At 42.5% G+C, this 17,289-nt stretch overlaps 1 protein-coding gene across 1 annotated transcript in view; it reads right to left on the bottom strand.

Annotated features, from left to right (window-relative positions):
- The window catches only part of pygl (phosphorylase, glycogen, liver), a 171,466-nt gene that overhangs the window by 139,610 nt on the left and 14,567 nt on the right, over positions 1-17,289 (bottom strand). Inside the window, exons 3-5 of the mRNA XM_041214190.1 lie at positions 13,081-13,159; positions 9,457-9,560; positions 1,425-1,556 (exon numbers count right to left, since the gene is read on the bottom strand). Of these exons, the coding sequence (XP_041070124.1) occupies positions 1,425-1,556; positions 9,457-9,560; positions 13,081-13,159 (315 nt within the window). The remainder of the gene's footprint in view (positions 1-1,424; positions 1,557-9,456; positions 9,561-13,080; positions 13,160-17,289) is intronic.

Here is a 17,289-nt window from a genome sequence, read left to right as displayed (position 1 = left end):
GAGATCTGAGGCTATTCTAAAGCTAGGTCCCACTGAGGTGTGTGTCTCTGCGCTGGTGAAGGGTGTGGGTGAGTGCTTTGATGGGGCTTCAAGGAGGGTGCCTCCAGATTCCTCTTCAGAGGTTTCTTCGGGGCTTGATTGGAGGCCCTGGGACATGGACTCCATTGGCTGTTTCCAAGATGTGCCTGCGGAAGCAAAGGGAGATAATTTGTGCATGGCAGTGGTCTGTGAAACGGGACACATCACTCACAGCATGGTTGTCTGATGGATGTTGCACTGCTGGACCCTCACTTGATGGAGCACCGCCGACCTCACAGTCAGCACAGGAATGGTCCAGATCATAGCCGACCAGCTGGATGGCTCTATTTTCAAAGTCCGTGTGGACCTTGATTTCAAGCATTCTCCACTGGTCTGCGACCTCTCCCTGTTGTTGTGTGCCAGCTTGTCCTGCATGAACAGAGATGGAGAAAGTGTCAGCAAGACGCCTGTTAGGCCAGATATTAAGTACGCCTGGCATGTGTGGGTAGTGAGTGGTCCCATGGACGGGATGAGGACAATGACGGTGAGTATGAGAGAATGAATATTGATGTCCCTTGAACTGGTAGTGAGTGAGGACCCTGTGGACGTGTGATGGGTTTGTGAGTTTGTGAGCTGACAGCGATGAGAAGAGTGACTTACCCTGGAGGAACGGAGGAGATCCTTCATCCTCTTGCGGCACTGTCCTCTTTTGAAGGGTGTTGGTGCTGACCACCACTGCCACCGTCTCCCAAGCCTGGTTGGTCACGTCGCTGCCCATCCTGCAGCCAGAATGGGGGTAGAGGACATCCCGGCAGGACTCCACATTATCCAAAAGGCATTCCAGTGACACGTCACTGAACCTGGGGGCTGCAATCTTTTTGCCTTTCAGGGCTATGTCTTCCTTGAAGCAGTCGTGTTCTGGAAGCATTGAGATGTCTGCGCATGGCTGGGCTTTAAATATCGCGCCCGGCGTGATGAAGCGGCGAGGTGATGGCGGTCGGACTCTCATTCGGCATGTTTCCCAGGAATGCATAAATAATGTGGCGGGTTTGGAATGATACAGTGTGAAACCCCACCATCGAAGTCGGTGATTAAAATGTCGTCTTACCTGCCCGCTACTGCACTTAGTGCAAATCTGGGATGATTCCACCCTAAGAATAACACTCTGGGAGATTTCTTAGTTTGTATAATTTATGAATTATATTGGTGAATTAAATTAGTCAACCAAATGGGTTAGCTAAGTATTTTACTAACATTCACCATTAGTTACAAACCAAAACAGAATATTAAACAGTAGTTCATCGCAATTACAAATTGTTAGAAGAGAGCTCTTCTGATTATGAACACTAGAATCAAAAATGTATTACCAAATTTGATTAGATAAATGTAAAGGTAAAAAGCCATACCTCTGCATCAATCCATTTGACACCATCTTTGGTATGTAGTACACGGCCGTAGAAATAAACGGGCAGTACATACTCTGGACGAGCCTTTTCCCAAGGGTTGCCATTTCGCAGCCAGTCATCAGCTTCCTCCACCTTTAATCATGCAGAATAAAGTTCACATTTATTCATATAAAAATAATTTATCACACCCTGCTCAGAAACTTGCTTATAGGTTTGGAGCATAATGCAGACAATTTGAGAACAATTCAATTTTATCAGGACAGCTCTGTTATATTTTTGAGGTTTTTTAAGCCAGATGTTTTTGTGAGTTCAGCATATTAGACTATTTCATAAATAATACCAAGCCCACTCCATAAAGTGGAGTGTATTTTTATCTGCCTGATATCTATATAAATGCAAATCAAGCTTTAAGTATAGCTCACTGTTTTAAAAAAAAATCCAGTGTCAGTCAGACAATTCCAATATAAGAAAAGCATCCTTTGGACGCTTAAGAATTTTGTGTTGAAGAATTTCAATTCCTGCAAGCTATTGCAGTAGGTAAGAGCTTATTTATAAATGTGTATGACTATTCTGCTAGTTTGGAAGCATTCAGGACCTTTGCCAGGGAAGAAATAACATTGGAATGCAATTAATCCATTCTCCTGATGAATAGCAAGTGTATATGGAGGTATTGAAAAATCAGGCCTTTAACTCTCTTTGTCCCCTCACAGATGGCCAAGAGAATGGAGCCAGGAGCTGGGGAGTATAAAGGACCAAAGATGGCCCCAAGGTTTGACGGTGACGCCCTACGAGTTCTCCTTCAGGCTGTGAGTGATGGGTGGGAGGTCCTCATGCCCACTGACAGGAAGAGCAGACCTCCCAGCCAGACAAAAGCAGCCTCCATGAAGATGGCAGCAGAGGTCAATAGACTGGCGGTTGTCCAATGAATCTAGCTGCAGTGCCGGAAAAGGCTCAATGATCTTTTGAGATCTGCAAGGGTGAGTATGTCACCATTCTGGAGATGAATATATATGAAAGGGTATGATATGAGTCAGTTATGGGATTGTCTTCTGTGTTTCCCATGTGTGTAAGACGGCATGATGCAGACATACCACTCTTCCTGGCAACGGGGATTATGAGGGGGTGGGAGGGTGGGGGATCTACAATACCTGTTAATTGGCAAAGAGCATTGAGAAAAATGAGCTGCTGACAAAATGCTTAATTTGAAGGCCCGATTGTAACACAGCATCATCATTACAATTTCCTGCTTTAGGGAGAAGAGGGTGGACAATGCAAGAGAGAAGAACAGGACTGGCGGGGATGTACCAAACTTGGCTATCCTGACACCCATTAAGGAGGAGATCGTAGAATTGGCTGCCAATGAATTGAGGTGGGCCATAGGTTGAGTAGAGATAGGAGGAATGCCCCTGGGTGGTGAGATTCCAAGGGTGCATTTTTATAATTCCAGGAAACAGTTCTGAAGGGGCTGGGGAGGAGAGGGTGCTTCAAGCTCAGGAAGCTGGCAAGAAGGTAGCATTGATGGTTTGTGACTTTTGAGGCTTACAGACATTGGGGAGGAAGGTCTGCCTCTATGTTGAAGGGTGTAAGGTTCAAACACTGATTCACATCCTCCAATAATTCCAGTATCTGCAATGAGGAAGCATGTCTCTGCAAACTTACCTCAAAGGATGAAGATGCCCCAAATCTCTTTTTGTTTCTTGCCCCGACTCTCTTTCTTTTTGTTTCCCTGACATCAGCAGCTGCATGCAATAGCTACGAGGGATGGACTTTAATCTCTGAGGAGGAGGTGGATGCCTCAGAGGCTGCAGCATCACATCCTTCCTCAGCACCTAGCACCAACGCAGATACATGTACTTTGGTGGGTATGCGTTACTCGTCTGTAATGGATTGACACACTGGTGAAAGCACATCACAGTTACATGAACAGTTCTCGGAGACTGAGATGGAGAATGCCTCTGGCAATCGGAGGAGTGCTGGAGATGACCTAGATGCTGAGCCCCAGGCTGATGATGACCCCTTGGAGTTGTCTGTCAGGCAGCAAATGCTGGGCAGTCAGCATGATGTGCATGGCGATGTGGCAGGGATACCAGAGAGGTTGCGTGATCTGACATGGACATTGGAAGAATCCATATAGGCCATGAGCACTGTGATGACCCATTCTACAGATCACATGGCTTCCTCCATTGACATATGATGTTTGGACCTGCACTCCATTGCCTTGTCTCTGAGCTCTAGGGTCCAGAGCCAGGGCAAGAGGGGGACAAAGAGCCTGCAGTCACGTCCTGGGCCCCCTCAGGAAAGCAGGGAAGGATAAATGAACTTACGGCGGCAGATGAGCAGCTGCTGATGTCATCAGGGGAACCACTCAGGATGCTTCTGATGGGGACAGCCTCTCCTCTGCCCCTCTGACATTGGCACAGATTCCTTCAAATGCTGTGGTGACAGATGTGTATCCTGCCATTGTGCAGGAGACTCCAAACACCCTGCGGTCCTCATGACCTTAGGTGACCAGAGGATGCCTGCCAAAGTCATCCCAGGCAAGAGGGCATAACGATCAGCAGCCTATCTCCATCACAGCTGGCAGGGGGAGGGGTGCACCATGCCACAGCACCCACAAAAGAATCAAGAAAGCCCCACATTAGTCACACAAGGGTGCCTTTCTTATTTGTGAAATTTGACGATTGCTCTGAGTTATTATTACATAAATGATTTTTCTTTTCAAAGATTATCCGGCTGCATCCGTGCTTTATCTGTGTGATTGTTTGGATTTGGATTTCTTTGATGCTCTTAAATGAGCCTGTGTGGTCCCTCTGTGTGACATTATTTCGCTGACTCACAGTGCCTGGTGTTCATGACAGGGAGCAATGAGGAAAAGGTGCCAGGGGCCAGGAAGGTGCTATTGAGCTGGACACATTCGGACTCTGGAATCTTCTAAGTATCAGAGCTTCCCTTGTCTTATGGCTATTCAGATTCTTCAATGGAGCAGCTTGCACAGCTACCTGCTGAGGCTCACCCTCCTCTTTGTTGGTATCCTCATCAGAAGACTGGGCTGTCTCCATTAATCCCTCCTCTGACAGGACCTCTGCTCTCTGGAGGGCCTGGTTGTGCAATGCACAGCAAACGGCTATCATAAAGGACAGTCTGGCTAGTGCATATTGGAGAGTGCTACTTGATCTATTGATGGCCCTGGTCTTTATGTCTGTCTTCACTGCAGAAGACTTAGAAAACTTCCCAAAGATACTTGAAAATCAAAAGGTGAATGGGAAGGAGGAACTTAAAACAATCACCATCACTAAGGAAAAGGTGCTGTGAAAAATATTAGACCTAAAGGCTGACAAGTTCCCAGGACCAAATAGCCTGCATCCTAGGGTCTTAAAAGAAGTAGCTGCAGAAAAACTAGATGCATTGATTATAATCTTCCAAAATTCCTCAGATTCTGGAAGGGCCCCATTGGATTAGAAAATAGCTAATGTAACATCTTTTATTTAAGAAAGGAGAGAGATAGAACACAGAAAACTGCAGGTCAGTTACTCTAACATCTGTCATAGGGAACTTGCTGGAATCCATAGTTAAAGACGTTATAGCAGGATTCTTAGAAAGTCATAATTTGATCATGCACAATCAACATGGAAGGGAAATTATTTTTAACCAATTTATTAGAGCTTTTTGAGGAAGTAGCAAGCAACATGGATAAAAGGGAATCCATAGATGTGGTATACTTGGATTTCCAAAAGGCATTTCATTTGATAAGATGCCACATCAAAGGTTACTACACAAAATAAGAGAACATAGTGTAGGGGGTAACATGTTAGCTTGGATAAAGGATTGGTTAGTTAATTGGAAGAAGGGAGTAGGCATAAATGGATCTTTTCGGGTTGGCAGGGTAGGGCCTTCGTCTACCTTTGCCTGCCTGCTGCTGCCTCCCCTCCACAGCCCCTCATTCCTCAGCTAGTTGCCCACCTTCCTGCTCCTCATGGCATATCTGCCCCTGGCCAGCTTGACTCCTCCTCCCCTCCTCACTGGAGGAGGTGCCTCCAACAGAATATACAAGTTCCATGGGGAAATGTTTCACAGTACAAATGGCGCAGTGCTCAATGATATTGAGAGCACTTGTGTTTTGACCCTCTCCCTGAGGAATTGCCCCGATGCAGATGAAAATGATATGAAAAGCAAAACTTTCAACACTACCCAGGTTTCAGCAGACTCTTCTATTAAAGCGAAGTGCAATCACACTTGCAGCCTTTGTATCCACCTTTTCAAAAGTCCCCGAAAAAAACATAACTCTCCACCTACCATGTTTCTCGTGCACTCACTGCATTACAGCATGGTCAACATTTCGTCCCATCAATTGGATTCTAAACAATCTTAATTGCTTGTTAATTAGGTATAGCAGGTGGGCTCCCGATTTCAGCGCCATCATCACGCCAGATTTAATGTATTGGTGGGACTACGGCAGTCCTGCTTTTTCAAGGTAAAATTCAACCCTATGCCTCTATTTATAAAGTCCAGGATCCCTTATCCTTTATCAACTGCAACAAAAATAACCTGTATTTATACAGCATCTTTCCTTTGACAGCATCTTTCAAACCCGTGACCTTGACCACCTAGAAGGACAAGGACAGCACTACCCACCATGGGTACACTACCACCCACAAGTTCCCTTCCAGGCCACACACCGTCTTGACTTGGAACTATATCAGCATTCCTTCACTGTTGCTGGGTCAAAACCTTGGAATTCATTTCTTAACAGCACCAAGGGTGTACCTACACCACATCGATGGCAGCAATTCAAGAAGGTGGCTCACCACCACCTTCTCTAGGGCAATTAGGGATGGGCAATGAATCCTGGGGAACACCGACTTATACCTCCCTCCAGTCTGAAAATCAGCCATTCACCACAACTCTCTGTTGTCTATGCCTGAATTAATTTTGTGTCCACGTTGCTATTATGCCTTTTATCCCATGGGCTTCAATTTTGCTTGGCTAGGATCACTATTCCTGAAATGCTCTCCAACTTTATCATTCTCCACCTGATCCACTTCATTCCCCAGGACTAGATCCAGCAATGCCTCCTTCCTCATTGAGAAGGAAGCATACTGATCAAGAAAATTCTCCAGAAAACACTTCAGAAATTCATTGCCTTCTCCGCCCTTTTAACATAATTATTGCCCCATGCAATATTGGTGTGGTTTAGATTTCCCACCTAAATCCTCAAGGCCATTCAGCACTATAACACTTCCTAGCACTATAATATTTTCCTTAATCAAAAGTACTACCTTCCCACTTTGTAACTTCCTTATCTTACCTGAATATCTTTTTTCTAGAATATTAAGTATCCAATCCTCCACTTTTTTGAGCCAGATCGCAGTTATCACCACTGTAGTATATTTCCAAATGGCTATTTGTGCTTGCAGCCCACAAACCTTATTAACCAGATCAGAGCTCTGAAGCCCAGGCACATCCAGTCATGAATGGTGGGTGAACAATTAAACAACTAACAGGAGGAAGAAGCACAGTGAATATCCCATCCTCAATGATAATGAAGCCCAGCATGCGGGTGCAAGCGACAAGGCTAAACCATTCGCAACCATCTTCAGCCAGAGGTGTTGAATGGATGATTCATCTCACCTCCCCACCATTATAGAAGCCAGTGTTTAGTCAATCCAATTCACTCCACACAACATCAAGAAACAGCTGAGCACACTGGATATAGCTGAGACTATTGGCTCTGCCAACAATTTGGTTATGGTGTAGAAGACATGCTCCAGAACTACATGTGTCTCTGGCCAAGCTGTTTCAATACAGCTACAATACTGGTATCTATCCAACAAAATGAAAAGTTGCCCTAGTATGTCCTATCAGTCTACTCTCGATCATCAGCAAAGCAATGGAAGGGATTGTCAACAGTGCTATCAAGCTGCCCAGTGATACCCGGTTTGGGTTCCACCAGGACCACTCAGCTCCAGGCCTCATTACAGTCTTGATCCAAATATGAGTGAAAGAGCTGAATTCCAGAAGTAACATCACCAAGTACTGCATCAAGGAGCCCAAGTAAAACTGAAGTCAATGGAAATCAGGGGAATTTCTCCACTGGTTGGACTTCTACTTCACAGAACAGAAGATGGCTGTGGTTTTTGCAGGCCAATAGTCTCAGCTCTAGGACATCACTGTGGAAGTTTCTCAGAGCAATAGCCTAGGCCCAACTATCTTCAGTCGCTTCATTGATGATCTTTGTTCCATCTTAAGGCAGAAGTGGAGATGTTCACAGTATGCAGTTACATTCGCAACTCCTCAGATAATGAAGTAGTCCATGCCCACATGCAGCAAGAACTGAATAACATTTAGGCCTGTATTGATAAGGCCAAGTAACATTCATGCCACATAAGTGTCAGGCAATGACCATCCCCAACAAGAGAGAATTGAGCCATCTCCCCTTGACATTCAATGGTATTACCATTGATGAATTCTGCACCCTCAATATCCTGCGGGAGGTGGGGAGGGGTGATTCCCATTGAGCAGAAACTTTACTGGGCCAGCACATAAATGCCATGGCTACAAGAGCAGGTCAGAAGCCAGGTACTCTGAGGGGAGTAACTCACTTTCTGACTCTCCAAAGCCTTTTTATCATCAAAAAGGCACAAGCCAGGAGTGTGATGTAACATTCTCCACTTGGCTAGATGAATGCAGCTCCAATAATGCTCAAGAATAAAACTTTGTGCATTCACATTCATGAACTCATGCTCTCTAAACTTAACTTTTCCTCTCTATATTTCCTATGATCCCACCTAATTCTGCATTATTTTTTAACTCTACCCATATCTCCCAGTCCTCTGATCTCCTTTTGTACCTTATAATACCACACCTTGGTGCCCAAGCCCCTGATGAGTTAATTTAAACCCTCCCCTGTAGCACATCTTACCTGCCCACAAGAATATTGGTACCAGCTCTGTTCAGATGTAACCCGTCCTTATTGAACAGGTTTCTTCTACCACAGAACTGGTCCCAAAGTTCCAGGAAGGTGAAGCCCTCCCTCCTGCACCAAGTCTCAAGCCATGCCACAACCTTCCAATTTTTCCTCTCATTACCAGGTGAAACTGGAAGTAATCCATGGATTACTTCCTTTGAAGTCCTGTTTTCTTTAAGTTTCTTGCTAGCTCCTTAAACTCTGACTGCAGAATCACAATCTACTTCCTCACTGTTTTCGGTTCTGACATAGACCACAACTTCTGGCTTCTCAGCTTCTTCTTGCAGAATGTTCTGCACCCTCTTAATTATGTCCCATACCCAGGCCCCAGGAGGCAACATATCAGGTGGGTCTCTTGTTGGTGGTAGCAAAACTGTCTGTCTCTCACCTAATTACTGAATCCACCATTGCTACTGGATTCCACCATTTTGCTGTACTCCTTTGCACAGTCATTTGCCTCATGATGTCAGATACAGAACTGTACTACTTGGGGTGCCATCACTCTCACCAGCATTCATTGCTGAATATTGGTTTAAAGAGTGTCACATTCTTGAGGGACTCCTACACTGCCTGCCTCTTCCTACCCTTTCGGGTGACCAGCCACTTGCTATTTTGAACTGGGGATATTTCCCAACTCGAGCTACCTGCCTTGGTAACGAAAATCCAGCCCATTCACTCAGAAATTCAGAATCATAACTCACTTATAATTGACATACTATGCAAAAGAGTTTTCAATTTGGGTTCTAAATTTCCCTAAGTTTGCCATCATTAAATTATGCAATACAGTGCAAATGAACATACTGGAAGGACCTTTCATGCAAGGAAAATTATTGGTTTGTTGTCTGCAATTTCGCATCTATTGCATATATAGATGAAAAATCCCAGGCTGTGCGGCCATAATTTTGCATGTGGAACTCAGCTGGTAGTAAGAGGCTATGAAAATTTCCACCCAGTGATTACAAAAAAGTTAACGCTTCTACTAAAATAATAACGAAAGTTAGCAGTTAGGAAAAATAAATTTGAGAAGATAAAGAAAACTGAAGGAAATTAATTAATTCAAAAACATGCCTGCCACCCATCTTTGATCTTCTGATTGAAAATCCCATATTCATATCTTATGCCATACCCATATGCAGCCAGGCCCAGTGTTGCCATGGAATCAAGGAAACAGGCTGTTGGAAAAGTACAAGCAAAACAAAATTTTCAGAAGAAAAATAAAATAAACATTTCATAAGTATAAGCTTACAAATGGTAATGACTACGTCAGTAAAAATTCACATGTGAAGCATCCCTCCAACCCCCAACTAAATTGTGCATATTACAATAAAATCCTTTCTGTCATGCTTCTATGTAACTTATTAATAGATGGCATTATCACTTTACTGATGCGATTACACATTTTAATGAGCAGAAAGTGCTCTCAGATTACAAAACAAGCCTGTAGGTTTCTATAATCCATGCTAATCAGATATTTTACAGCATCAGCCAAAGGCTACATAAAATGAAATACATTTGCCATTTTCATAAAATCCCTTTCAGAATTTTGGAATATTTCCTTTCTAAAGAGATTTGTTATTCTGTATTTATTCTCCTTCTCAACCACCCCAGCAACATCAGTAATGCAGAGTAGCATGTGCACTCCAAAGCAACTATATACTCTAGAATGGAAGCCTGAACTTTGTAGTGGCCTAGGTGCCAAACTAGCCCTCATTACCCCAAATATCCCTCTACTAAAAATATATGTTGGGCAGATTCGTCCCAGATTCGCACTAAGTGCGGTAGCGGGCAGAAAAAAGAATGTTTTACCTCTTCACGCTGTATCGTCCCAATCTCGCCTCATTAATGATGCTTTCCTGGGAAACATGCCCTTTCACTGGTGAGCAGCCTCCAATTCGCCCACCAAGCTGCAACCTCGCTACTCCCTCATGCTGGGCGCTATATTTAAAGTGCAAACCTCTCAGTGCTTCCAGCCCAGCATTGCTGCACAGAAGACATGGCCCCGAAAAGCACTAAGACTGCAGCACCCAATTCAGTGACAGATCCCTGGAACGCTTTTTGGACGCCGTGGAGGCTTGTCGTGATGTCCTCTAACTTTGCTCTGGACGCAGGAGCGGCAGCAATATCACCAATCTGGTTTGGGAGGCAGAGGTCAGTGCCAAAGCCCAGCAAAAGAAGACAGCTACCTAGTGCTGAAAGATGATGAATGATCTCCTCCGTTCCTCCAGGGTAAGTCACTCTTCAAATCATTCTCAACTCACACACTCGCAAACCCATCACACATCTACAGGGATCTCACTCACTGCCAGTTCAAGGGACATCACCATTCGCACTCTTACACACATGTTCATTGTCCTCATGCTGTCCATGGGACCACTCACCACCATACATGCCAGGCATACTTATCATCTGAAACAAAAATAAAAATACCTGGAAAAACTCAGCAGGTCTGACAGCATCTCCTGAGGGGAACACAGTTAACGTTTTGAGTCCGTATGACTCTTCAACAGAACTAAGGAAAAATAGAAAAGAGGTGAAATATAAGCTGGTTTAAGGGGGAGTGGGACAAGTAGAGCTGGATAGAGGGCCAGAGATAGCCAAAATATGTCATAGATAAAAGAACAAAGAGGTGTTGAAGGTGGTGATATTATCTAGGGAATGTGCTAATAGGAGACATTAAGGGTAGACAGTCACTGAGGAAGGAAATATGACTGTGAAAGCGAGTTTTAGTAAACACCTTGTCAAACACCAGGAGGGAAATGGAAAGCAATGAAGGTGAACAAGGCAAAAGAGAGAGACAGAAATCTTGTTGGAGAGAAGAGCAATACTTCTTCAAGGTGGGCATTCCTTGAAGAGAAGTGGCAGTCAATTAAACACTAAGATAAAAGCAAAAAACTGCGGATGCTGGAAATCCAACACAAAAATAAAAATAATTGGAAAAACTCAGCAGGACTGACAGCATCTGCGAAGAGGAACACAGTTAATGTTTCGAGTCCGTATGAGTCTTCAACAGAACTAAGGAAAAATAGAAAAAAGGTGAAATATAAGCTGGTTTGGGGGGGGGGGGTGGTGGGACAAGTAGAGCTGGATAGAGGGCCAGTGATAGGTGGAGATAGCTAAAAGATGTCATAGGCAAAAGAACAAAGAGGTATTGAAGGTGGTGATATTATCTAAGGAATGTGCTAACAGGTGACATTAAGGGTAAGACAGTCACTGAGGAAGGAAATATGGCTGTGAAAGCGAGTTTTAGTAAACACCTTGTCAAACACCAGGGGAGAAATGGAAAGCAATGAAGGTGAACAAGGCAAAAAAGAGAGACGGAAATCCTGTCGGAGAGAAGAACAATACTTCTTCAAGGTAGGCATTCCTTGAAGAGAAGTGGCAGTCAATTAAACACTTCTAACATATCACCTGGGACTGTACAGCGCAATTTCAAAGAGAGCTACAGGAATGGCGTTTACATTTGACAAGCCAATGTTGCTAGTGGAGTCTGTACGTCTGCTGAGACAATGGCTTCCCAAACACCCCAGACCCTCAACACGAATGGCACCCCTTTTAACCCATAATAGCTGAGACATTATCAGTCCTGAAAACAATGCCAAATTCCAGACACTGGAATAAACACCTTTTGTTGAAGTCACCGTGGAGAAGGAAGGTCACATGACCTTAGACTTTGGTTTTTTGAGCAGTTTAATATTACCTTTCTGAGCTGTAGAGCCAGTCTGCTGTTTAACATCCAAATGGCAGGCCACACAGAAGCAAATTCTGTCCAGGTTGGGCCACTAGCTATTCTAACCTGACTCTAATGGATGATTTTGTATCATTGCCTACAGAGCTGACGCAATCTCTGTGTCCCTACTTCACCTTGAGGCATCAACGCCACCTGGAAAAGCAAATCTTATGACACCATCTCTAGCCAGCCGACCATCAAATGCCTACTTGAAAGAATGCCTCATTGGACTCTGACTTTGGGACTCTGGAACTCACATGAACCAATATTCCTTTTTCGCTGTGGTCCTTGTACCATAAAACCTCCTTTTCTCTATCCCTCTCCTTATGCAGAGTGGGACATTGCTAACACTCCTTTTCATGGGTTTTTAATGTGTACAATAAACTAACCTGCTAAATTAACCCTAACTCGAGTTTGCTGTGAGATTATAAGTAAAATTGGATCATAAAAAAACCAAGGGATTAGGAAACTACACCACCACTTATTCAAAAAAAACAAATTCAAAACGCCTTCTGTTTACTGAGAAGTGGTAAGAGGAAAACAGTGCTGTTTAAACTGACACCCCTCCTGTCTGTAACATTATTTTTCTAGGGTTAGGTGACTTCTTAGCAGTCTTTAATCAAGCGTTCATCCCCACAGTTAAATGAATAAACCCATTACATAGTGCATGCATTCCATCCTTATGAATGACATTACTGGAAGGGCTAAGGAGGGTAGACATGACATGGCAGGATGATATTAAAACAAATATTTGTCACTACTTATAAAAATTATGTTTTTAGGAAAGCTAAGAATAGTTTCTTCAATAAAAGCACCATCCTCTAGAGAAACCTTTACTGAAGGCCTGCTACTCATATTTGGCACGAAAAAAAATAATTAGAACTTCAAATTCCCTTTTTATTCAGTGTTGTGTGGAAGATAGTACATTTATGATGGCAGATGGGAAGGTGGAAGAATACAAGTACCTGCAAGCCTTCCTAAACCTCCATTGCCAAGACCAGCATCATCTTCAATTTCCTCCAGTTCCTCAATATCTAAGCCCAGCTAAAGTAAATAGAATGCAATGGAATTAGTTACACATTTACGTAGTTGTTTGCAAAGGTAAAGCAACAGTTATTTCAACTGCACTCTCTATAGACTTTAAATGATTTAGGCCAACTTGGTGGGGTGTGAGGCTTGTTCAGGTGGGATGCAGCAAGTGTAAATATTGTAGCAGGGTAAGATCTGAAGCACAACCTCATGCAGCAGAATTAGTAAGGCCATTTTTAAAATCAATTCAAAAATTCAACAGGGTGGTCTATACAAATAATAAAATGATTAGAGAAACTACCTCCAGCCTAGATATTTCTTGATTTCTTTTGCTAATAGGAAATAACTTTGGAGTTACCAAGCTCCTTCCAATTCACAAACAAATGCATCACTATTAACTGGGACTCTGTTCCTGTCATTCCTCCAGTATGCTACATGTTGTGAATCACTCCTAAAATTGTTGTTGATTGTGATCAGTAAGGGCATTAATTACAGATGGGACTCCCCACCTTTGATGTGTAATTATGGACACCCCAGAGTCGCTAAAGGCAATGACAACTGAATCCATTAAATTCAGCCATGTTTCTGTGCTTCACTCTTGCCCAAATTTTGCTTCATGAATGTGGCACACTTGCACAGTTGCGTTGGTTCTTACAGTTAGTTCTAAATCCCTTCCATCTCACCATGCTTCTTTACCCATCAGGGAGATATAATCAAACTTATCATCAAAAGTTCCCTGTTAGAAAGCCTTTGGAAGGCAATTTGCACAGAGGAAGAGGCAGTGAGGAGGAAACAGAATAGAACGCTGCCAGGAATGAAACTGAAGTGAAGGTCAGATGTAGGAAGAAATAGTGGCAAAGAAGAGAAAGAAAAAATGACACAAGGAAGAGCAAAACAAAAGGAAACAGAGAGAGGAGCAGAAGTAAAGAATAGCTACAGTGATAAACTTTACATTTTAGTTGGTAGATTTATCAGTATTCATAATGTGGGATGCAAAACTTATGAGAACATTTTGGTGTGACCTAGGTCAAAAAGTATGAATTAGTGGGGCCAATCTTGAAAAAGTCTGAGAGCCACTGCTTTTGGTTTATAGTTCTTGATGATGCTACATAAATCAAAACATTTTAGAAACAGAAAAAAGCCATTTTACCCAACAAACTGAACCCTCAACAATACATCAATTACACCATCAGTCTCACCGCATCCATCTATTATCTCTCCCTCAGAAACATTTCTATTTGCTTCTTGAACCCTTAGAACTGTCAGCTTTGATGTCTTTCTCTGGTAAGCTATCATGGAAAACCATTATCCTATAAGTGAAAAAGTTCCAGTTATATCCTATCTTCTGTCTTTCCCTATTTGGGTCTCTTCACTCGTCTTCTGTACTCTCCATTTTTTTTCTTTATCCTTTCATGGGATGTGGGCATCATTGGCAGTGCCAGCATTTGTTGCCTATCCTTAACTGCCATTAAACCAAGTGTTTGCTAGGCCATTTCAGAGGGCAGTTAAGAACTAACCACATTCTGTGGGTCTGGAGTCACATATAGGCCAGGCCAGGCAAGGATGGCAGATTTCCTGCCCTAAAGGGCATTAGTGAACCAGATGGGTTTTTACAACAATCAATGGCAGTTTCATGCTCACCATTATTGAGGCTAGCTTTATATTACAGATTTATTAACTGAATGTGGGTGCTGTGGTGGGATTTGAACCCATATCCCCGGAGCTTTAGCTGGGTCTCTGAATTGCTAGTCCAGCAGCATTAGCACAATGCTATCATCTCCCATCACTGAAATTGTGCCAGTTGAATTCACAAATGACATCATGTGTGATTGTAACCATGACTTATTATCCCTTTTGATGTTCCCTTACCATTTTATTTTCTTCAAAACTGCCACAGTATCCTCTGCAAATATTTCTTCCAGAAACTATCTCTGTGTAGCAGTATAAGGCTCTGGCACATAAATGTGGGACTGGATACAGTACCACCCACATAGTGATATAAGAGAACACATGACCCACACATAGAGGTCAGTGTAGTGTTGGACAGAGCCTTGTGTAGAACCAACTATGGAGACATATCCTAGCTTGGACCCTTTATTGTAGATTTGTAAATAGTTACTAGTCATTAATAAATATTTACTGTTGAACAACCTAAGACTATAATTACCTTACTAAGACCTACCAAATTATACCCAACATCTTAAAAGATGGTGGCAGCGAATGGAAAACCCAAAACCTCACAAAGACTGCAGAAGAAAATTAAAATCCTGGAAATCTGAAGGAAAAAAAATCAAAGAAGCATTCTGAACTGAAGAAAAGCTCAAGAAGCAAAGGCACAGAAATTGCTTGAGAAAAGCTCCAAAAAAGGTTTGGAAGCTGAAGGCAGAAATAAAACTCCTCACTGCAGCAAAATACTCCGTAGGATCCTGCGGAAGTCCAGCTTCAAAACCCAAAGAGAGCACAGTCAGCAGACGTAACAGGGGTGAACTAAAAATTTAGAAATTCCTGGACAAAGCAAGTCCTGAAAAAGTTTAAATACTCCCATGGTCAGGAATTGTCATTTAAATTGCTGTGCAAGAAACCCAATTTCCAAATTGGCGCCTAAAGATGTGGCAGCCGAGTTCACTCTGAAAAAAATTAATTGCAATGAAGTAGGCAGTTTTAAATCCAGAAAAAGCCGGGATTAGACGGTTCAGCAATCTGTAAATATAGCACTAAAGTGGGGAAGGCTCTAACCAGACAGTCTAGGCAGACATTGTTGAAAAAATTTAAACATTGAAATTGCGAATGTCATTACTGAGGGAGCCCACCAAAACAGGCAAGCTTGGGAAAACCCCTTGTGTAGGAGCCTATGGTGGCACCATCTTAGCTTTTTGGAAATCTCTTAAAGCTGAGCCTGCATTTAAAAATATTTAACCATGGATCACAAATCAATTGTTCTAGGTCAATTTGGACTTATCCAAGGCCCAGATCAATCATAAAATTGGGAACTTTAGAGAAAGAAATTCTCTAGATATTGGGTATCTAGATCAGGTTTAACATCAACATCAGGTTCAAGTAGGAAATCAGAAGCAGTCCAGATTAATGTTTTATAGTCATTCGGTGAATTAGCTGACAAATTAATCCTAAAGCAGTGCATTGATGAATCCTCAACCAGCTTCGATGAAATATTAAAAGCCTTTCACAAACATTTGAATCTTCAAATTGTGAAGCAAACAGAGCTTAGCAAGGGGTATTGAAAACACCCAGTAAAGCTACAAAAGGGAAAATGACAATACCCACACAAACCCCACGATAGTGCTAGAGGCAGAGAAAAATCCGGAAGTCTTAAAAATATATCTTTTGACAATCCTGACACATTACCCAAACTGCAACAGCAGGTAGCAGTACGGAGTAAATAGCCGGCTGTGAATGAAGGAAAGTTATCTGATGAAACCTTAAAGAAACAAACTCTGCAACAGGAAAATGGAAATAAGGTTGGAAAATGTTCATATCAAAGCTGAATTGGAAGAAATGAAAACCAAGAACCTAGAATGGTAAGAGAAAGTACAAGGTCTCACAAAAGAGCTTGAAGAGTCTCAAAAACAATTGGCAGAAGTGCATTTACAGAATGTGGCCTAGCACAGAGGAATTGTACTCTGCTAAAGAAAAACTGATAGGTGTAGAGAACCAACTTTCACGTATGAAAGATAAGTTTGATAAGGATAAACAAGAGCTGATAAGAATAGTGGAATGTCACTTACAGGAAGCAGAACACTTGAAAGAGGACTTGAAATGTCTATATGATAACCTGTTAGAAACAAATTCAACAATCTTCAATTAAAACCTGATGAACTTCAAGCATCGAAAGTCTCTACTAAGCATCATGAAAAGTGCCTGGAACAGAAGGAATTTCTGATGCATCAGAATAGTTGCTTAAAAGCAGAATTGACAACCAAAATTGATGAATGTATTCAATCTGAACAACATGAAGGATGAGATGCGCAGCATTTAAGAGCAAATCCAGGATTTGAAAGCCGATAAGGAAAATTGTATGAAACAGATTGAAAATCTAATGAATGATTTGAAAGACTCTAAAGAGCAGTCAGTGACCATGGAAGAAACATTCCAAAATGACTTAAATCCCAGATGAAACTGTCAAACTT

This window comes from Carcharodon carcharias, chromosome 20 (genome assembly GCF_017639515.1).
Source record: "Carcharodon carcharias isolate sCarCar2 chromosome 20, sCarCar2.pri, whole genome shotgun sequence".
In the NCBI taxonomy this organism is placed as follows: Eukaryota; Metazoa; Chordata; class Chondrichthyes; order Lamniformes; family Lamnidae; genus Carcharodon; species Carcharodon carcharias.
The sequence above is the reverse complement of the archived record's forward strand: the minus strand, read 5'-3'. Positions and strand labels throughout refer to the sequence as shown.